The 22,861-nt window shown below is 44.1% G+C and overlaps 1 protein-coding gene across 4 annotated transcripts in view; it reads left to right on the top strand.

The window, feature by feature from the left end:
• The first annotated feature begins 9,043 nt into the window (after nucleotides 1-9,043).
• The window catches only part of LOC308128173 (protein NLRC3-like), a 17,057-nt gene continuing 3,239 nt past the window's right edge, over nucleotides 9,044-22,861 (top strand). The window contains exons 1-10 of one of the 4 annotated variants that reach the window (XM_080493861.1): nucleotides 9,059-9,261; nucleotides 9,799-9,872; nucleotides 11,276-11,395; nucleotides 13,433-13,549; nucleotides 15,384-15,485; nucleotides 15,562-15,640; nucleotides 15,953-16,160; nucleotides 16,519-18,304; nucleotides 18,385-18,558; nucleotides 18,782-18,908. In XM_080493861.1, the coding sequence (XP_080349987.1) occupies nucleotides 9,829-9,872; nucleotides 11,276-11,395; nucleotides 13,433-13,549; nucleotides 15,384-15,485; nucleotides 15,562-15,640; nucleotides 15,953-16,160; nucleotides 16,519-18,304; nucleotides 18,385-18,558; nucleotides 18,782-18,893 (2,742 nt within the window). In that variant the 5' untranslated portion in view covers nucleotides 9,059-9,261; nucleotides 9,799-9,828 and the 3' untranslated portion in view covers nucleotides 18,894-18,908. Of the gene's footprint in view, nucleotides 9,262-9,798; nucleotides 9,873-11,275; nucleotides 11,396-13,432; nucleotides 13,550-15,383; nucleotides 15,486-15,561; nucleotides 15,641-15,952; nucleotides 16,161-16,518; nucleotides 18,305-18,384; nucleotides 18,559-18,781; nucleotides 18,909-22,861 lie in introns of those variants that run through there. The other 3 variants (XM_080493859.1, XM_080493860.1, XM_080493858.1) reach the window with 3 other exon arrangements.

The following is a 22,861-nucleotide window of genomic DNA, read 5'->3' as shown; positions in this document are numbered from 1 at the left end:
ACCTTCTATGTACTGCTGACATGGTCTTTATTGTTTTCTGGTACTTTCTTAAAAGAATTCTTCTTACATTTTCTCATCATATGAGTGAACTTTGTTTTACATTTCTTGTATTTATTTTCCATCTCCTTCGTTCATCATTTATTAGATTCTCTATAGCCCCGTTTCCACAGTGCCCCTTGGTACCAGTACAGGACCTGTGGTAACCGTTTGGTGTGCGTTTCCACTGCCACAGTTACCGATACCAACAGGTGCCATTGGTAACCATTTCTCGCTACCCCTCGCTACCCCTCCGTTTGGGATACCAGGCGCAACCTCCCGGATATGAGGGGGAGGAGCTTCAACACTGTCGCCTGCTGATTGGTCTGTGACAACCCAACCGTTACTCTACTGGCAAGCCAGCCGTTTCAAATCAGTAAAGATAGTGAAAAATGGATCCCTGGACGACGGAGGAAGTGCAATTGCTTCTCTCCATAATCGGAGAAGAGCAAATTCAAAGAGAGCTAGACGGGGCAGTAAGGAATGAGAAAACCTTCAGTGCGGTGTCGGAGAGGATGAGCTGTGGCGGCTTCAATAGAATTCCGGCACAATGCTGGGCAAAATTTAAAAAACTGCGCAGTGACTACCGCAAGGTAAAAGACCACAACTGCCGCAGCGGGGTCCAGAGGAAGCACTGGCGGTGGTTGGACGCCATGGACCAAATTTATGGCCACAGACCGGCCAGTCAGGGCAGAGAAGCCGGTTTGGACAGCACCACGGTCCTGTTGGAGTCTCTGGTGGAGGGAGATGGTAAGTTATTAAAGTTATTAAACTCTGAAATCCATGCTTTTTGTATCCACGAGGCGCAAGCCCGTTAGCTTTAGCAACTTACCATCTCCCTCCACCAGAGACTCCAGCAGCGCCACGGCCCTGCTGGAGTCCCTGGTGGAGAGAGATGGTAAGTAATAAAAGTTATTAAACTCTGAAATCCATGCTTTTTGTATCCACGAGGCGCGAGCCAGTTAGCTTTAGCACGCGGCTTAGCTAGTGAGCTTCAGCCCCAGTTATCGGCGCAGTCTGAACGTGTGGTTTGTTTACATTTCTGCAGGAGGAAGTGAGTCGATGGGTGAGGATTTCACCTCCCCTGGACCCAGTAGTGTGGAGGGGCGGTGCAGCACACCGTCACTCCCAACCCCATCACCACCAGCGTCACCACCTCGTCCAGGGGTTGGGAATGTGTCACTCCAGCAGCGCCCAGGTAAGGAGTAGCTTTTACATGTTGTTATTGCAGTACTGGTAGTCTGTTAAGTAGAAGTATATACATGCACCATTACATTGAATACTGTGATAAATACCTAACTATGCACAGCACAAATGATGCAGAGTACTGATATATTTTCTGCTGTTTTTGCAGCTGGATGTTTCTATTATTATATTCATGCTGTATATTTATACTTCTGTGAAGTGTCCTTGAGTTCTGTGAAAGGCGCTGCCAAATTAAATGTATTATATTGTTACTGTCCAACGCTTTACTTAAGTTCTTTCGCCGTTTGCTGTTTAGGCAGAAGAAGGCGGGAGCAACAACAACACCACCACCTGACGGAGCTCCTGAGGGAGATGCAGGCCTCAGATGCGCGGGAGGCACACCTCAGTCGAGAGTTTTTGCGCCAGCAGATGGAGCAGCGGGAGAATACACGTCTGGAGGAGGTTCGGGCCCGCCAGGAGGAGGTCCAGGCCCGCCAGGAGGAGGTCCGGGCCCGCCAGGAGGAGGTGCAGGAGGAGAGGCGCGAGGAGAGGCGGGAGGAACGGCGCCAGCTGGCTCAGCAGAGCCAGCTATTTAATGAAACTTTCTTGCAGGGGGTGGCTTTGCTCGCACAGGCCATGAGAGCCCAGCGTGGCACAGGGCCAAATGAATAGCCCGTTAAAATGTGTAAATAATATGTAAATAAAATGTTCAAATAATATGTGCAAATATGTTCAAATAAGTAAATATGTTCAAATAAATAGTTTTTTCACACCCCAATATGTGCATCTACTTTTTGGTCAACACTTGTGATGTGCTGGAGGTCTCCACTCTGACTGGGGTGTGAATTGAGCCGTATTTTGTGAGGAACAAGTTTGAAATGGAATGAAAACTTGTTACAATTCAGATTATTTTTTCTGTCAGATGCTTTCAGAAAAACTTGGCTGGGGTTGTTAGCAGTGAGCTTTCTGATTTGTTTGGCTTGTAGATGGACAACAAGGGCGCAAAGATCAGTGTTGCAGATTTAATGCACCCTGAAACAAGCAGAACAAGAACAACAAAATAGTAACTCAGGTAACAGAAACAGGTGTTTGAAATAACAACACTAAACAGGTTCTTCAAATATATACAACACTTCATGCATTTAGGAATTGCAGGAGTCCCTCTCTCACATCCCTGCCTTCCTCATCTGCACCCTGTCCCAGTGCCACCACAGGTTCAGCTGCATCGCTTGCCTCCACAGTGGGGCTCCATCCATTGTTGTACTCCTCTCCATGAGTCTCACAAAGATTGTGCAGAGCACAACACGCCAGCACCATGGATTTTGCGAGGCTGACATCACTGTCATTCCGCTTCAACAGGCAGCGCCACCTGCCTTTCAGCCTTCCAAAGGCGTTCTCCACCACCACCCGAGCTCTGGAGATCTTCTTATTGTACACCTGCTGCCCTGCTGCCCTGCTGTCAGCCGCCCAGTGTCCGGGAAGGGTTTCATGAGCCAGCTCTGCAATGGGTAGGCGGAGTCACCCAGGATGTAGAAGCCTGCATCCACCCCGCCTGCATGCAGGGAAAAGGCAGCCACGGTTAACCAATTCCCAGAAGGTGGACAGTCTGAGAACACGTGCGTCGTGCAGACTGCCAGGCATGCCAGTGAAAACACTCCAGAACAGACCCCTTCCATCCACAACTCCCTGAAGGATAATGGAGTGCCAGCCTTTCCGATTGAAGTAATCGCAGTGGCAGTCCTGTGGTGCCAAAATGGGAATATGCGACCCATCTATTGCCCCAACACACTGCGGAAGCCCCCACCTGTTCTGGAAGTAGGCTGCCATTTCCTGCAGCTTCTCCTGGTCTGAAAATTTGATTTGTTCTGGAACCAGGAACTGACCAGCAGCGTCACAAAAGTCCTGCACACAGCGACACACGGTGGTCTTGCTGACACCAAACAGGTGGCCAATGCTGCGATAGTCGGCATTCGTTGCAAGTTTCCACACAGCTATGGCAACTCTTTTGGTAAGAGGGACACACACACGGAAGCTTGTGTCACGCCTCTCCATCGCTGGACACACTCTCCCACACCGGTAGCGAAAGGTCTCTTCAGACATCCGGAAGTTCTGCACCCACTGTGTGCTTGTGAAGCCAGGCACTATCCTCTCCCACCAGTCGTTGCTTCGAGTGACAGCCCAACTTGTAGGCCTGTGGCGGTGTTGTTGCAGCGCTGCCAGGATGACCTGGGAGACATAACAGCACATTTATACACATTTAAACATCAATCTATTTCTATTTTATTATATTGTATTTTTAACTGTTTTTCTAGTTTTTGCTATGTGTGCTTCTTTCTTTTTTACTATCCTGTTGTACCACTGCAAATTATTCCACATGTGAGATAAATAAAGGATATCTTATGTAATCTTAATTAAAAGCCAGTGATATAAGAAAATTGGAAACACTTTTAAATTACTAAAAAAGCCCAGTATGAGGCTTCCCGTTTTCGGTAACACATAATCTGAAGAATTATGAATTACAGGTGAAATTTATCTCTTCCCAATAACTGTACAATAAACTAAAGGAAGTACAAATGGCTTCTGTAGCGGTAAAACAACTACTAGTAGTAACTATTGAAAAAAACCACATTTTTATGAAGCTGACATTTTAATGGCTGATTAATCATGAGGTGCATTTTAGATATGTAATGGAGTAAAAACTACAGATAATCGCGGCCAAACGTCATGGGGTGAAAGTAAAAGTATGCTCTATATTTTCACTGAAGTAAAGTACAGTTACCCGGTTGCGTCGCCTCTTTCTTCTCTCCCGCAGTCGTCTCTCCTCCTCCTCCCATATCTCCTCCACCTCCCGCCTCTCCCCCTCCTCCCGCCTCTCCTCCTCCTCCCGCCTCTCCTGCTCACGGCTCTCCTGCTCACGGCTGTCCTCCTCGGCGCTCTCCTCATCTATAGCCTGTAGCCTTCTCTGCAAAACAGCCTGTCTCTGTTTAGCAAAGAAGCAAAAGGCCAGGAGAAAGAACACGACGATCTCAGAGTCCTCCATGTTTGTTCCTCGAGTTCTCCCGCATTTACCTCTGCGTAATGGCGTCACATCCTGTGTGATCACGCGGCCGTTAGTAACCCCGCCTACATTTCAAACCGTTCCCCGTGTAATGGAAACGCGGCACCTGATACGGGTCTGGTTACGGATAGTAACCGGTACCTAACCGGTACCGGTACCAAGGGGCACTGTGGAAACGGGGCTTATGTCATGTATTCTTCTCCTTGGATGCATTTTTTAAGCCCTTTGTCATCCATTAAACATCTTTATATAAAGCTGTGTTAACCAGGTCTCTCTCTGATAACATAGTAACTAAATTCAAGGAAAGAATTCCCTCTGCTATAGAATCAGTAGTGAATCTTCCTGACCCGTATACTGTTGCTAGCTCAGATATTGAATACCTAACAAACAGTCTGACAGATATGCTAAAAACAACGCTAGACGACATAGCTCCTCAAAAAATGAAAATGAAAAAACAGGAAAAGTCCTCCCCATGGTTTAACTCAGCAACCCGCGAGCTTAAACAACGCACCCGCAGATTAGAAAGAACTTGGCGTTCAACAAAAACAGAGCTAGATTATATAGCCTGGAAGGATAGCTTCAAAACTTATAAGAAAGCTCTGAGTAGAAGTAGAACTAACTACTACTCATCCTTAATAGAGGAAAACAAAAACAACCCCCGGTTTCTTTTCAGTACTGTAGCCAAACTGACCAAGAACCAAAATAGCGTTGAGCCCACCATTCCTATCAATATATGTAGTGAGGACTTCATGAAGTTCTTTCAAAATAAAATTACAACGCTTAGGGATAACATCCATCAAACCCTACCGTCCGTTAGCCCCATAACAGAGGAACTGGTTAAACCTAACAGTCATCTGGAATGCTTTCAGCAAATACAACTAGTCGAACTCAATTCCCTTATTTCTTCTGCTAAACCAACTACTAGCCTGTTGGACCCAATTCCTACTAGAATTCTGAAAGAGGCACTGCCACTAATTAATAATTCTATACTCGCAATTATTAACCAGTCTCTATCAATAGGCTATGTGCCACAATCCTTTAAACTAGCAGTTATTAAACCTCTCATTAAGAAGCCAAACTTAGACACAAGCCTTCTCTCAAACTACAGGCCCATCTCCAACCTTCCTTTCCTGTCAAAGGTTCTGGAGAAAGTAGTCGCTAAACAACTCAACGATTATCTGCAGGAGAATAATCTGTTAGAGGACTTTCAGTCCGGCTTTAGAATGAACCACAGTACAGAGACTGCTCTGCTAAAAGTTACTAATGACCTTCTAACGGCCTCAGATAGAGGTCTTCTATCTGTTTTAGTTCTTCTGGACCTTAGTGCCGCATTTGATACTGTCGATCATAATATACTTTTAAGGAGATTAGAAGATGCCGTCGGCATTAAAAACTTAGCCTGAAACTGGTTAAAATCATATTTATCTGACCGCTTTCAATTTGTTCATGTAAATAACAAATCTTCAATGTATGAACGAGTTCTGTGTGGAGTACCACAAGGCTCCGTCCTCGGACCGATATTGTTTAATCTCTATATGTTACCACTCGGAAATATTATTAGGAAACACAACATTAACTTTCATTGTTATGCAGATGATACTCAGCTATACTTATCAATTAAAACCAATCAGGCCGACCAACTTGTTAAATTAGAGTCCTGCCTCAGGGACGTTAAGTCCTGGATGTCTATCAACTTCTTAATGCTCAACACATCCAAGACTGAGGTTCTAATCGTAGGTCCTAAAAAGCTCAGGGATTACTTTTCAGATAGTCTGATTACCTTAGATAATATTACCTTAACCTCTAACAGTGATATTAGGAACCTGGGTGTTATTTTTGATCAGGATCTGTCCTTTATTTCCCATGTTATACATGTCTCCAGGACAGCCTTCTTCCATCTAAGGAATATTGCAAAAATTAGAAACTTCTTGTCCTTCAAAGATGCAGAAAAAATTATTCATGCCTTTGTGACTTCAAGATTAGATTATTGTAACTCCCTAATGTCAGGATGTCCAAACTCCTCTGTTAGGACCTTACAGCTAGTGCAGAACGCTGCTGCACGTTTACTAACCAGAACTGGAAGAAGAGAGCACATCTCCCCAGTCTTAGCATCCTTACACTGGCTTCCAATTAAATCTAGAATAGAATTCAAGATCCTTCTGATCACATATAAAACTCTTCATCAGAAGGCTCCGTCCTATATCGAGAAACTTCTAGAAGTTTATCACCCTCCACGAGCCCTTCGCTCTGAGGATGCAAGACTGTTGGTAATCCCTAAAGTCCTTCAAAGTAAAACAGGAGGCAGGAGTTTCAGCCATATGGCTCCTTTACTCTGGAATCAACTACCAGCCTCGGTCCGAAGGGCCGACACCATTAGTTTATTTAAGAGTAGACTAAAAACCTTCCTCTTTGATAGAGCTTCTCATTAGGAATAAAATAGCAGCACTAAGTTGAGCTGCTCTAGGCCTAGACTGCTGAGGGGATTTTCTCTCTCCCGTTAAAGGGAGTATCTCTACATTTGGAGGCTCTGTCTTTCTTTCTTTCTCTCTGTGTAACAACATTACTGTAGCCACCAGATACTGCCGCCGTCTGTTTTTCTCCCTGACAGGAGGAGAGCAGGATCCAGGGGATCAGACCCAAGACTCCCAGAGTGGCATTACCACGGTTCTACTACCCAACCCCACCACAGCACCGGGACCCCACCGCAACGGCACGGCCCTTAAACTCCAGACTGAGATTAGTTCATCATCAGACCAACGCTCATCATAGACTTTTCTTAGTATTTGTACTTATCTGGCCTGTCTGCCACTCTCTCTCTCCCTCTTCTTCCTCTCTCTCCCTGTCCTATCCCATGTACTTCTCCCCCCAACCGGTCAAGGCGGATGGCCGCCCTTCCAGAGTCTAGGGTCCGCCCCACGGTTTCTTCCTGAAGAGGGAGTTCTTATGAACTTCTCTCCATGCGAGGGAGTTTTTCCTGGTTTCCACTGTTGCTTGTTACATCTGCTTGCTTTGGAAGGTTTAGTTGGGTCCTGTTGTACTCTATCATTGTAAGAGCGCTTTGAGATGTTTGTTGATGTGATTTAGCGCTTTACAAATAAAATTGAATTGAATTGTGTGTGTGTGTGTGTGTGTGTGTGTGTGTGTGTGTGTGTGTGTGTGTGTGTGTGTGTGTTTTTTATTTGAGGGATGAGGATGAGGAAGTGGTGTGTCTCTAGACAAGAGCTCACAGGAAGTGTGTGGGCGCGCTGCTTTTGTGCACCATCAGCATGTTTCCAATATAAGCCCCTCCCACCCCGACCCCATGTGCTCTCTCTCTCTCTCTCTCTCTCTCTCATGGGAATCTAGTTTGTCAATTTGAATGAGAACTGAAACACAACGTTGTTCTATAAAACATCAAATATTAAGTGAAACCTCCAGACAGAGACGAGGGGATGAATTACTGTGGCCGTGAGGTTTCCTTCTCTCGTCTGAATTCTCATCCAGCCATTCGCTCTGAGGGAGTTCAACCCAAACAATAACAAAGTCATCAATGGATCTAATGATCCTTCGGTTTTCCAAGAAGTGCTCTCTTCAATGCAATGAGAGTTCCTCTGTGATTCTATGAGGTTCTCCAGATTGCCTCCTTACCTCCCCACCCACTCACACAGTCACAGACTGGGTTAGGTTTCAGGTGGGGTAAGGTGGAGTCAATGGATGCCAGACACCGCTGTGGAACCAACAACTCATTGATTTAGCCAAAACAGAAAGTCAAAGAACAAAAGAACTCTAAATCCTGTCAAAAAGATTGCCTCTATCTGTAAAAAGTCTTTCTCTTCTCTCACAATCTGTGAACCTCTCAATCTGCTGGAATGGGCTGGTCATTATCCAAGAGATCTGATTGGTCAGGAGGCGGAGCTTTAATGCTCCTTGATCTCTGATCCAGAACATAACCTGCTCCGGAGCAGGTTAGAGGTTCAGAAAGTTCCCACAGTGAGTTACCAGGTAAGAAGTGAACCAGCGTGGCAGTACAGAAACTCAGAGTTACGCTGAAGAGCGTCCATAAGAGAAGATCCTGATTCCTGGTCCAGGACTCTGGTTAATCCACCAGGAAGGTCCAATCAGCTCAAGTGTAACATTCTGTGTTAGTTTGAAATCACCATGAAAGAATTCCCTCAAGACTCTCAGATGCTGGACTCTCAGACTCTCGGACTCTCGGACTCTGGACTCTGGACTCTGGACTCTGGACTCTGGATTCTCAGACTCTGGACTCTCAGGCTCCCGGACTCTCAGACTCTCAGACTCTCAGACTCTCAGACTCTCAGACTCTGGACTCTGGACTCTGAGACTCTGAGACTCTGAGTCTCTGAGTCTCTGAGAATCTCAGACTCTGGACTCTGGATTCTCAGACTCTCAGACTCTCAGACTCTGGACTCTCTCAGACTCTCAGACTCTCAGACTCTCAGACTCTCAGAATCAACATTCTGTTATCTGCAGGCGTCTTGGACTCTAAATCACAGAGGCTATGTTCTCATGACTGGTGTGTATTTGTGACAGCCACGTCAGATTCAAATGTTTTTACAATAGTTTTACAACATTGTCTTGTTTTCATCAAACCACATATTTCAAGTAATTTAAACAGTTTGTGGTTTGTACCGTTTATATTGATGATTGTGTTTGAATGAGACACATTCTTGTGTTCTTATAATGGTGATTTCTGTGCCTAGAGGAGCTCATATTTCATCGCTTCCCCTCTGAAACATTTCTGCTCTTCCTGAGTAGAACGGAGGAAACACGTGATTTATGTGAAAACAACTCCCCCACTGGGCCCCACTTCCTGCTTCCTCCTCTGGGTGTGTCAGAGAGAGCAGGACAGAGAACGTCGAGGTTGTTAGACATCAGAGACGGACTGAGAAGGACGAAGACGGACGAAGAGCAGCTTCTTCTCTCCACAAGTTTCCTCACACGTGGAAAAGTGTCTGTAAGAAGAAGAGAAGAGAGTTCAGGTGAGAATCTGTCAGCTCTTTAGAAGCTTCCACAACGGAGCAAAAGACTTTCTAACTTCTCTTTTTCTCTTTCATTCACACCATCACAAACCTCTGACAGCTGCTTTCTTCTTCTTCACCTGTTGGACAAACATTTCATCCTCCATTTAACTCCTTTCTTCACTTCTTTTCTTCTCCATGGAGAAACTCTGAAAACATTCAGCAGTGGGCGGGGCTTCAGCCCTCCTTCACTCTGATTGGCTCATGTTTGTGTCAAAACATTCAAACACACACACACACACACACACTCACACACGACTCAATCATCTCATTATTTATCATCCAGACGCTTCATTCTTTTCCCCTGAAAACTCCAACTGACATTAATCCTATTGATTGTTGTATTTTCCATGTTTCTATATTTTCTTCGCTCATCTTATTTCCTCTGTTTGTTCATTATTTATGCTTCTTGTTTTTCTTCTTTCTCTGTTTTGTCTCGGTGTGTGTGTGTGTGTGTGTGTGTGTGTGTGTGTGTGTGTGTGTGTGTGTGTTGAGCAGGTTGGTGTGTTTCTCTCTGTCTGACTCAACATGTGGGACGTGGATGAAGAAGACCCACCAGAGTGTGTGGACAGGTAAGAGACGTCCCCCCCTCCTGCATTCAGTCAAACAGCAAACAGAAGAATGGACACTAAATGTAAACTCCATAGAAAGATGAAATGGAGTAAAAGTGGCTCTGCTGTATTGACACGTCTCAAGGCTCAGTGATTTCAAGTCATCCAAAGTGAGCTGAAGTGATTTCAACAGGCAGCAGAAAAAGAGCTGCAGTAAAGGACATGAGGTGCAGAGACATTCCACCGTCCCCATGATCAGTCCCAATGTGATCATGAAAGACACAAGGACAAGCAGTGGAAAGGACAAAGACTAGGAGATCATGTGTTGTCTTTCAGGTCAGAGTTTCTAACTCCTCTTAACCTGATCCAAGGTCAGAGCAGTGTCACCTTTCCAACAGGGAGTTTAAAGGAAGTGGACGTCTCCACATGACCCTGAAGTCCAAACGTCCCACATCACTAACTTACAGTTTGGTCCACAAAGATTTGTCCAGAGACAAAGTCTGTCTCATTTTGTTCTGTATATTACCACAGGAAATAGAAATGAAACCCTCCAGACTTCAGCTTTAATTCAGTGGCTTCAACTAAAACATCCCATAACAATGTGAGGAACTAAAGGATTTGAACACAATCCCTTCATGTCAGAGGCTCAAAAGTCCCTGAACCAATGAAATAAGAGAGAATCAATCCTTCATCTCTCACACTTGTTGAAAAGCCTTTACAGGCAATGACTGGCTGAAGTTGTGAACTCATGACGTCAGCAGGCGCTCGCTGGCTTTCCTCTATTTTAATGCTCTTCCAGGCTTCACCGCAGAGCCGCTCACTTGATGTTGCTTTGTGGGCCTTTCTAATCCAGGTTTAATCTGTAAGAGGTGAAATTCTGGTTCTATTGGATTGAGATCTGGTGACTGACTGGGCCTTTCTAATCCAAGTTTAATCTGTAAGAGGTGAAATTCAGGTTCTATTGGATTGAGATCTGGTGACTGACTGGGCCTTTCTAATCCAAGTTTAATCTGTAAGAGGTGAAATTCAGGTTCTATTGGATTGAGATCTGGTGACTGACCTTGAGATTATTGTGGTTCTCTATGAATTGAATTGAATCAAATTGAATCAAATGGAATTGAATGGAACCAATCCAGTGATGTGATGGACAGTCTGATGGACGTCAGTCTGTAGAGGAGGGTTACATGGAGTTGGTGATTCAAGGAGGAGGAGGAGGAGGGTAAAAGTCCAGAGTCAGCATGAAGGTTATTGAAGTTTTTTCATCAAACATATTTTGACTGATCAAGTCCTGAAAACTTTTCCAGAAGAAAATAACATTAAAGTTCTTTTGTTGAAAACAGGAAATTAAATGAGAAGAACCAAGTGTGATCTGGTGATCTAATACAATATTTTGTGTGTGTGTGTGTGTGTGTGTGTGTGTGTAGAGGTGAGAAGCTCAGACACACAGCAGGGTCTTCAGTATCCAGCAGCTTGTCTATGAAGAGTGACGGGTCCAAAGATTATCCACCAGACTTCAGTGCTGAACCTGGACCTTCAGACACAAAGTAAGAAACTCTTTCTTTTCTTTTCTTTCCTCAAAACCAGAGTGAGAGAAGTTGTGCTCACTCTAAGATTCACTTCCAGTATTTTAGTACAAGAGTCCAAACTGCAAACTGAGCAGCAAAGTCTGATCCTCCACTCTTTCAAAAGTCCTATTTTGATGATGAATCTGCTGGTTTCAAAGTTTGAAGAGAAGATTTGAAAGTTGTCAGTGATTGGATGATTTGGATGTTGGTTGAGAAGAAGTTCCAGAGTTGCTGGCTGGAGGCTCTGGACCTCCTGATGTTCATCCAGGCTGGAGGTCAGTGAGGCTGAGAGAGGAGGTCAGAGAAGTACTGTGGACGCTGGTGAGACGTGAAGGAGGAGGGTGAGGGACAGAGGAGATCAATGAGGTACAGAGGGAGGAGCTTCATCAGGAACTTGAATGTCTGGAAAAGAATTGTGAAGTGAAGCTGTTGAACTGAAGTCAGTGGAGTTTCTGGAGAAGCAGTGTCATGTGAAGGATGGAAGGTGTTCTGATGATGATTCATCCAGAAGAATTTGACAGCAGGTGGAGTTTCTGGAGGACTTGAGAGGGAGAGCAGAGAGAAGGAAACAGGTGGAGGTGACCAGGGTGTGGAGCAGTGTGGAGATGCTGCTGGGTGAGAGGGAGGAGCAACAGAGCTTGATGTTACCAGGGTGGAAATATGCTGACTCAGTCATTCTATTGATGTTGGTTGGAAATAACAGAGTGCTGTCGAGGAAGACACCCAGACTCCTCACCCTGACTGGAGGGGAACCAGAGGAGCTGTCCATGATGGAGGACAAACTAGGACCTTTAATGGACCTGAATCATATGAGGAGAACTTCTTTATCACTGCTGAGTTTGATCAATTAGAAGAAGAACCAGGACTTGATGTCCTGTAGATAGTCACTGATGGAGGTGGGTGGGAGGGTGAAGTTGGTTTGGTGGAGACGTAGAGCTGAGTGTCGTCTTCAATGCAAAGAATCTTCATGATGTATTCATGAGAAATATGGACAAGTGGAGGAGATGGACAATGAAGAAGGTGGGACCAATTACAGAGCCCTGGGGAACACCAGAGGAGAGGGGGATGGGGGGGATGGAAAAGATTTGAAATGAATGAACTCAATGCAACTAAAGACAAATCTGCATGTTGCTTGTTGCTCTCTGTCCTTGTCCTCTCACTTCATAACTTTATATCTTTGAACCTTCAACCAGAAGAACAGAAAGTCTCCTCTGAGTCTGGTTCTATAGAAAGTCTCCTCCTCTGAGTCTGGTTCTACACTTTTTTTCCTGTTATAATGTTTTTTCTTTCTACTGTTGCTTTTACTTGCTGTGGTGGAACAGTTGAGTTTTTTCTCTGTAGAAGTACCTTGAGATTATTGTGGTTCTCTATGAATTGAATTGAATCAAATTGATTTAAATGGAATTGAATGGAACCAATCCAGTGATGTGATGGACAGTCTGATGGACGTCAGTTTGTAGAGGAGGGTTACATGGAGTTGGTGATTCAAGGAGGAGGAGGAGCAGGATGAGGATGAGGAGGAGGTGGTTGATGGTGATTCTGATGAGAGGTTCTGTTTCTGAGCTTCATTGAGGGAAACCAGACTGGAACTGTTCATACTGATTATTGTGGGAAAAGTCAGAGTCAAGATCAGATGCTACTACTTTTCCAGGAACTTTGAAACAAAAGGCAGATTGGAAATGACATGAAGCTTATTGAAGTTCTTTCATCAAACATATTTTTACTGATCAAGTCCTGAAAACTTTTCCAGAAGAAAATAACATTAAAGTTCTTTTGTTGAAAACAGGAAATGAAATGAGAAGAACCAAGTGTGATCTGGTGATCTAATACAATATTCTGACTGTGTGTGTGTGTGTGTGTGTGTGTGTGTGTGTGTGTGTGTGTGTGTGTGTGTGTGTGTGTGTGTGTGTGTGTGTGTGTGTGTGTGTGTGTGTGTGTGTGTGTGTGTGTGTGTGTGTGTGTGTGTGTGTGTGTGTGTGTGTGTGTGTGTGTGTGTGTGTGTGTGTGTGTGTGTAGAGGTGAGAAGCTCAGACACACAGCAGGGTCTTCAGTATCCAGCTTGTCTATGAAGAGTGACTGGTCCAAAGGTCATCCAATAAACTTCAGTGCTGAACCTGGACCTTCAGACACAAAGTAAGAAACTCTTTCTTTTCTTTTATTTCCTCAAAACCAGAGTGAGAGAAGTTGTGCTCACTCTAAGATTCACTTCCAGTATTTTAGTACAAGAGTCCAAACTGCAAACTGACCAGCAAAGTCTGATCCTACACTCTTTCAAAAGTCCTATTTTGATGATGAATCTGCTGGTTTCAAAGTTTGAAGACAAGATTTGAAAGTTGTCAGTGATTGGATGATTTGGATGTTGGTTGAGAAGAAGTTCCAGAGTTGCTGGCTGAAGGCTCTGGACCTCCTGATGTTCATCCAGGCTGGAGGTCAGTGAGGCTGAGAGAGGAGGTCAGAGAAGTACTGTGGACGTTGGTGAGACGTGAAGGAGGAGGGTGAGGCACAGAGGAGATCAATGAGGTACAGAGGGAGGAGCTTCATCATGAACTTGAATGTCTGGAAAAGAATTGTGAAGTGAAGCTGTTGAACTGAAGTCAGTGGAGTTTCTGGAGAAGCAGTGTCATGTGAAGGATGGAAGGTGTTCTGATGATGATTCATACAAAAGAATTTGACAACAGGTGGAGTTTCTGGAGGATTTGAGAGGGAGAGCAGAGAGAAGGAAACAGGTGGAGGTGACCAGGGTGTGGAGCAGTGTGGAGATGCTGCTGGGTGAGAGGGAGGAGCAACAGAGCTTGATGTTACCAGGGTGGAAATATGCTGACTCAGTCATTCTATTGATGTGGGTTGGAAATAACAGAGTGCTGTCGAGGAAGACACCCAGACTCCTCACCCTGACTGGAGGGGAACCAGAGGAGCTGTCCATGATGGAGGACAAACTAGGAACTTTAATGGACCTGAATCATATGAGGAGAACTTCTTTATCACTGCTGAGTTTGATCAATTTGAAGAAGAACCAGGACTTGATGTCCTGCAGTTAGTCACTGATGGAGGTGGGTGGGAGGGTGAAGTTGGTTTGGTGGAGACGTAGAGCTGAGTGTCGTCTGCATCGCAAAGAAACTTCATGAGGTATTTATGAGAAATGAGAAAGTGGAGGAGATGGACAATGAAGAAGGTGGGACCAAGTACAGAGCCCTGGGGAACACCAGAGGAGAGGGGGATGGGGGGGATGGAAAAGATTTGAACTGAATGATTTTTAACTTTAAAGTTATTCGACCAGAATCCATTTGGGAAACATGAAACATGTAGGATCCAGTTTCAGTTGTTGAAGTTGATCTCTGATACATTAATACCTTTCTGAATGGAATTGGTCATGACACTCACACAAACACTTAATTCCAGCATTTAAATTTAAAGGAACATACCAGTGTGTTGACCTCTTGCTGATTAATGATCAGTTTCACAACATTTAAGAATATTCTGGAGGTTCTAATCCTCTTTCTCTGAGAAAGTCCAGTCTTTTATTTTGGGCTGAATCGGTCCAATCTTCATCATTTTGCTTCAGCTTCTGCGACGCCATCTTTGATATCCCAGAAACCCTTGTGGCAGATTTCCCAAGATGATGTCAGTTAGGAAACATCAACACAGTTTGATGTTTGGTTTGTAAACATCAACTTTGGTGGATCGATTTGGGAAACTGCAGGTTGGAAATGAGTCCAAATGAGTGTTGATGGTCTTGTTTTGGTGTTTTGGTTTATTCTCTCTGCAGAAGGGAGATGTTTTATGGGAAGTACATTTTGAAGATTGTTTTTCTGGTAGAGTAACTTTAAATGTGGAACTCCAGTTTATAACTATTAAATATCCTCACAGTATTTTCACAAAGTCTGACTTAGAGAATCAAAGTCTCAGTTCTTCCATGTATCTTCCATTGTTCCAGTCAGTCTGTTCCTGATGTTGTGTTTGTTTTTAGCTCTGACTCTGGGTTTCCATCCAGCTGTGTGTCCATGAAGAGTGACCGGTCTATGAGGAAACCCTATACCTTTAAATGTGGAGCAGGAAGTGGTGATGAGGGGTGAGAATCAGTGTTTGTCTCAGGATTCCTCATCACACCACACAGCAGCTTTAACAAAGTCAACATGTTTCTGCAGCGTGAGCCAGCAGAGCTCCCAGCTTCTCCCTGGTGGCTCCGCCCCTCAGCATCAAAGACATCTGGACTCCACATTTATGGTGAGAACACGTCTCCATTCAACACTTTACTGTCACATCATGAGACAGAAGAAGCTGCTGTGACTTCCAGCTGAAACATGAAACAGACACTCAGCTTATTAGATCCATTCAGGTCCAAAGTGAAACAGTCCAACCTTCATCCAGCTTCCAGGCTTCACTGATGCTTGAAGCTGCTTCTGCTGGAGATCCCACATGAAGTGTGATTTGGCTTCACATGTTGTCCATCCTGCTCTCTGCACTGGATTTACACTCACATCTCAATCTGGCTTCAGTTTCAGCTCAAAGTCAACTCCAGATGTTTCTCTGTTCCAGCTGCTGGAGGACAACATGGTGACTTTCATGAAGAAGGAGCTGAAGAAGATGAAGAAGCTCCTGAGTCCAGATTACCCAGCATGCTCAGAGAGTGAGAGGGAGGATGAGGATGAAGAGCAGAGGAGCAGCAGAGAGTCATTTCTGAGGATCACCCTGGACTTCCTGAGGAGGATGAAGCAGGAGGAGCTGGCTGAGCGTCTGAGGAGCAGTAAGAGGATTTGATCTCATTTCACAGGATGGAGATGAAGCTGAAATGTTCTCAGCTGGAGCAGAAAGCAGTCAGAAACAGAGTCCATCCAGAGAACACAGGTCATTTCCAGGTCAGACACAGAAAGTGTGAAACAGGCAGAAAGTCCAAAACAAGCAGCAGAGAAGAGGAGACACAAAGAGAGTTCCTGAACTCTGCTGCTCATGTGATGCAAAAATCTGCATCAGATCAGAGGCTGTTTGGTCTCCACTGAGGAGCTGGGTGGAGCTGATGGAGGAGAAACATCTCCACTAACACACTGTCATCTTCACATTCAATGTCAAACACACTCAACTCATTCCCTGTTTCTTCTTTTCAGGAACTTCTGCTGGAGTCTGCCAACAGAAGGTGAAATGTGCCCTGAAGAAGAGGTTCCAGGTTGTGTTTGAGGGGCTCTCTAAAGCAGGAGAGTTCACCCTCCTGAAGCAGATCTACACAGAGCTCCACATCACAGAGGGAGGGACTGCAGAGGTCAATGAGGAACATGAGGTCAGACAGATTGAAACAGCATCCAGGAGAGCAGCCAGAGCAGAAAGCAGCATCAGACCAGGAGACCTCTTTAAAGCCTCACCTGGAAGATCTCCACCAATCAGAACAGTGCTGACAAAGGGAGTGGCTGGCATTGGGAAAACAGTCCTGACACAGAAGTTCACTCTGGACTGGGCTGAAGACCAAAGCAACCAGGACGTCCACTTCACATTTCCATTCACCTTCAGAGAGCTGAATGTGCTGAAGGAGAAGAAGTTCAGCTTGGTGGGACTTGTTCATCACTTCTTCACTCCAACCAAAGAAGCAGGACTCTGCAGCTTTGAAGACCTCCAGGTGGTCTTCATCTTTGACGGTCTGGATGAGTGTCGACTCCCTCTGGACTTCCAGCACCCTGAGATCCTGACTGATGTTACAGAGTCCACCTCAGTGGATGTGCTGCTGACAAACCTCATCAGGGGGAACCTGCTTCCCTCTGCTCGCCTCTGGATCACCACACGACCTGCAGCAGCCAATCACATCCCTCCTGACTGTGTCGGCATGGTGACGGAGGTCCGAGGGTTCACTGACCCACAGAAGGAGGAGTACTTCAGGAGGAGGTTCAGAGAGGAGCAGCAGGCCAGCAGGATCATCTCCCACATCAAGACCTCACGAAGCCTCCACATCATGTGCCACATCCCAGTCTTCTGCTGGATCACTGCTACAGTTCTGGAGGAGGTGTTGAAGAGCAGAGAGGGAGGAGAGCTGCCCAAGACCATGACTCAGATGTACATCCACCACCTGGTGGTCCAGGCCAAAGTCAAGAAGGTCAAGTATGATGGAGGAGCTGCCACAGATCCACACTGGAGTCCAGAGAGCAGGGAGATGGTGGAGTCTCTGGGAAAACTGGCTTTTGATGAGCTGCAGAAAGGAAATCTGATCTTCTATGACTCCGACCTGACAGAGTGTGGCCTGGATCTCAGAGCAGCCTCACTGTACTCTGGAATGTTCACACAGGTCTTTAAAGAGGAGCAAGGCCTGTACCAGGACAAGGTCTTCTGCTTCATCCATCTGAGCCTTCAGGAGTTTCTGGCTGCTCTTCATGTCCATCAGACCTTCATCAGCTCTGGAATCAACCTCCTGGATGAACAACAACAAACAGTCCTGATGAAGAACAATCTCCACCATCTCCATCAGAGAGCAGTGGACGAGGCCTTGAAGAGTCCAAATGGACACCTGGACTTGTTCCTCCGCTTCCTCCTGGGTCTTTCACTGCAGACCAATCAGAGTCTCCTCCGAGGTCTGCTGACACAGACAGGAAGTAGCTCACAGACCAATCAGGAAACAGTCCAGTACATCAAGGAGAAGCTGAGTGAGAATCTGTCTGCAGAGAGAAGCATCAATCTGTTCCACTGTCTGAATGAACTGAACGATGGTTCTCTGGTGGAGGAGATCCAACAGTCCCTGAGATCAGGACTTCTCTCCACTGGTAGACTGTCTCCTGCTCAGTGGTCAGCTCTGGTCTTCATCTTACTGTCATCAGAAGAAGATCTGAAGGAGTTTGACCTGAAGAAATACTCTGCTTCAGAGGAGGCTCTTCTGAAGCTGCTGCCAGTGGTCAAAGCCTCCAACAAAGCTGTGTACGTGGGTCATGAACAAATATGTAGAACTGAGTCCATGACAAACATTGAACTGGTTTTCATTGTTGCTTCTTCTTCAGGTTGAGCAGCTGTGGTCTGTCAGAGAGAAGCTGTGGAGCTCTGTCCTCAGTCCTCAGCTCTCTGTCCTCCAGTCTGACACATCTGGACCTGAGTGACAACAAGCTGCAGGATTCAGGAGTGAAGCGGCTGTCGGCTGGACTGGAGAGTCCTCACTGTAAACTGGAAGCTCTCAGGTTCTGACATTATTGATCATTAATATCCACCACTCTCTGTTCTCCTGCTCACATCTCTAGAACATCAGTAAAACATCTCAGTAGAACACTGCAGCCTCTTGATATTTCCTCCTCTATTAATCAGGACGTAAAACTACAAAGTAAAGTTTCCAGTGTAAGTTCAGGTGGAGAGCAGCAGCTTTACTTCCTCCACTCACTGTGTTTGTGATGCTCCATGTCACAGAGTTCTGCCTCAGACTCTGACACCGACACGACTACGAGCAAGAACACCACACATGAGACAAGCCCAGCAGCAGCAGGACACTCACTTCAGGTGTGCTCCTGTGGCTGGATGAAAATATCATCACTTAGGAGGCTGAGGATCCACCAAGGAAAGAGAGGAGGATGAGAGAGCAGAGGCAAGAGTGAATGAAATGTCGACCTCTTCTATGTCAGAAACACTGAAATTCTACATATTTTATGATTAATTGTGTTAATTGTTTTTAATTTAAGTATTAATTAAATTCTAAATTAAGAGTTTAGTCTATCTTGATGAGACTGATATAAATTGGCATCATTTCCTGTTAAACAGGTGGTGCCCCGAGGTTTTCTGATGCACATCAGATTCAATTTTTTGTTCATGATCCATGACTCTTTGATCATCACTAATCAGTGTTGACACATTTACCTTGAAAAAGTAATCTAATTACTGATTACTAGTGACTTTATTGATTACTTGTTTTTAAAAGTAACTAAGTTAGATTACACATTTATTAACAGCTGTCGACAACACCCCATCCTCTGAACATAAAAATTACAACCGGTTTTGCCAAAAGCTCTGCTGACCACTGCCTCCTGCACCTGCTGATAATTATTTAACCTTTGACCTTTATTCTTTGTTGTATTTATAACTGACTCACTCTTTTATTATCAGATTGTTACTATTGCAGCTAGTTATTTACGTGGTGATGTAGTTGTAGTCTGTTGTTGCACTATTTATCTATTTATCTATTTATCTATTTGTATATTTGGACTATCTGCGCTATTCAAGCTTTTAATTACCCCCCTAGGGGACAAATAAAGTCTTTCATTGATCGATTGATTGATTGAAAAAGAAAAAAACTACAAAAAGAGTTCAACATCTCTGCAGTTCTTGTTGCAATGATATAGTTTAGTGTTGACATTTCTTGGTTCCAATTATTTTGTGTCACCTGAACGCACCGTTAGAGCGAGTTGCTCTGTGATTGGCTGAGAGTGGAGAAGGGGGCGGGTCAGGTCAGACAGCATGCTCTGTGTGTGTCTGTTAGTTTGGAGGAGAGAACGAGCAGCCGCTTCTGTTTAATAATAAAGTGTCTTTGTAGAGAAGAAACTCATCCTGCTGGACGCCACAATAGTAATGCTACAATAGTAATGCTACAATAGTAATGCTACTATAGTAATGCTACAATACTAATGCTACAATAGTAATGCTACAATAGTAATGCCACAATAGTAATGCTACAATAGTAATGCTACAATAGTAATGCCACAATAGTAATGCCACAATAGTAATGCTACAATAGTAATGCTACAATAGTAATGCTACAATAGTAATGCTACAATAGTAATGCTACTATAGTAATGCTACAATACTAATGCTACAATAGTAATGCTACAATAGTAATGCCACAATAGTAATGCTACTATAGTAATGCTACAATAGTAATGCTACAATACTAATGCTAAAATTGTAATGCTACAATAGTAATGCTACAATAGTAACGCTACAATAGTAACTCTAAAATAGTAATGCCACAATAGTAATGCCACAATAATAAGGCTACAATGGTAAGGCTACAATAGTAACGCCACAATAGTAATGCTACAATAGTAATGCTACAATAGTAACACTAAAATAATAATGCCACAATAGTAATGCTTTATTACTAACGGTACAATAGTAAGGCTACAATAGTAAGGCTACAATAGTAATGCTACAATAGTAACGCTACAGTAGTAATGCTACAATAGTAATGCTGCAGTAGTAATGCCACGATACTAACGCTACAATAGCAATGCTACAATAGTAATGCTACAATAGCAATGCTACAATAGTAATGCTACAATAGTAATGCTGCAATAGTAATGCTACTATAGTAATGCTACTATAGTAATGCTACAATAGTAATGCTTCTATAGTAATGCTATAATACTAATGCTACAATGGTAATGCTACAGTAGTAATGCTACAGTAGTAATGCTACAGTAGTAATGCTAAAGTAGTAAGGCTACAATAGCAAGGCTACAATAGTAATGCTACAATAGTAATGCCACAATAGTAATGCCACAATAGTAACGCTACAATAGTAACGCTACAATAGTAACTCTAAAATAGTAATGCCACAATAGTAATGCCACAATAGTAATGCTACAATAGTAATGCCACAATAGTAAGGCTACAATAGTAAGGCTACAATAGTAACGCCACAATAGTAACGCTACAATAGTAACTCTAAAATAGTAATGCCACAATAGTAATGCCACAATAGTAAGGCTACAATAGTAAGGCTACAATAGTAACGCCACAATAGTAATGCTACAATAGTAACACTAAAATAGTCATGCCACAATAGTAATGCTTTATTACTAACGGTACAATAGTAAGGCTACAATAGTAATGCCACAATAGTAATGCTACAATAATAAGGCCACAATAGTAACGCCACAATAGTAACACCACAATAGTAACGCTACACTAGTAAGGCAACAATAGTAAGGCCACAATAGTAAGGCCACAATAGTAATGCTACAATAGTAATGCTACAATAGTAATGCTACAATAGTAACGTGACAATAGTAATGCTACAATAGTAAGGCTACAATAGTAATGCTACAATAGTAATGCATGGTGATTTGGAGAAGTAACTTTAATCTGATTACTGGTTTGGAAATAGTAACTCGTTAGATTACTCATTACTGAATAAAGTGATCATATCACAGTTACTCATCATCATCAACAGTCAAATTGCCTGATGTACAACCAGTGTTCCCAACAACATCAACTGTTTACAAAACAATCAGGACAACAGATTGTAATACAGACAGTCCAGAGTACAGAGCTAGGGAGAGGTGGAGGTTCTAAAGCCTCCACCTAATGGATGCCAGGTGTGCAGACACAGTTTGTGAACCGGGCCAGGGAGAGTGGCAGTAGGAGGAAACATTTATTGTGTTAGAGCAGGGGTGGGCATTCCTGGTCCTCGAGGGCCACATTCCTGCGTGTTTTCCACGTCTCCCTTCTCAGACCAACTGAGTTGTCATGATGAGGCTCTGCAGAAAGCTTGATAACGAGCCAATCATTGCTGTCAGCTGTCTTGATGTGAGGACACATAGAAACCGTGCAGGACTGCGGCCCTCGAGGACCAGGAATGCCCACCCCTGTGTTAGAGGAACTCAGTATTGGGCGAGTCATTGAGGACAGGAATCAACAATTGGACTGTGGATATCAAATAAATACTTTGACATGTCCAAAGGAAAAACTGCTGATTGGACCTGATCAGTGTTGCTCCTGAATACGTTCTAAACAAGTTACCTGTCCTCACCAGAGCAGCACCTTAAATAGGTTAAGGTGCTGCTCCACCTCCTCAGCCTTACTCCTCTTGACTCTACTCACCTTTGACACTTTTCCACTACATGATGGTCCCTGCTACCAGGTACTTTCATGGTACACCGTAGTACACTGAGGTTCCAAGCGAGCGAAGACGAGGAGACGGCAGGCTGCTCATTCACCCGCCATTTTTTAAACCTGAACACAATAAAAAACAAAAAAGACCAAAGTCTGCAGCTGTCCTGGTGAACGCTGTTTAACCACATTTCTATTAGAATTTAAAGTATCGTATGGTTTGTTTTTCTTATTTTAACATCAGTAGCTACTAACAGCTTGTGGCAGAAGTCACCAGTTAACAGGAGCACCAGTGAAACCGAAACACCGGACAGTGAAGCATCACATCGGGGTGATTACTTGTGCATGACGGAGAAAGCTCCGATGACTCCGCCCACGCCGTGGTCGTTCTATTGTAATGGAAAACAAGTGAGGCTGAGTGGAGTAGAGGCAAGGCCAGTAGGGTCAAGTGGAGTAAGGCTGAGTAGGAGCTGGTGGAAAAGAGCTATTTATTACAAGTGACTGGGAATCAGAATATCTAGACAACAATGTGAATAAAGCTGTAAGAAATGCAGAATTAGGAAGAAATGTTAAACAAAGAAAACAATAACAAAGATCTTCTATTGATCAAAGAAGGATTAAAAGATTCTGTCAAACGGAAAAATACAGGATTCAGAGAATCTATAA

The sequence above is a fragment of the Lipophrys pholis genome (assembly GCF_963383615.2).
Source record: "Lipophrys pholis genome assembly, contig: SCAFFOLD_29, whole genome shotgun sequence".
Lineage (NCBI taxonomy): Eukaryota > Metazoa > Chordata > Actinopteri > Blenniiformes > Blenniidae > Lipophrys > Lipophrys pholis.
Note: the sequence above shows the minus strand (reverse complement) of the source record. Positions and strands in the feature narration are given on the sequence as shown.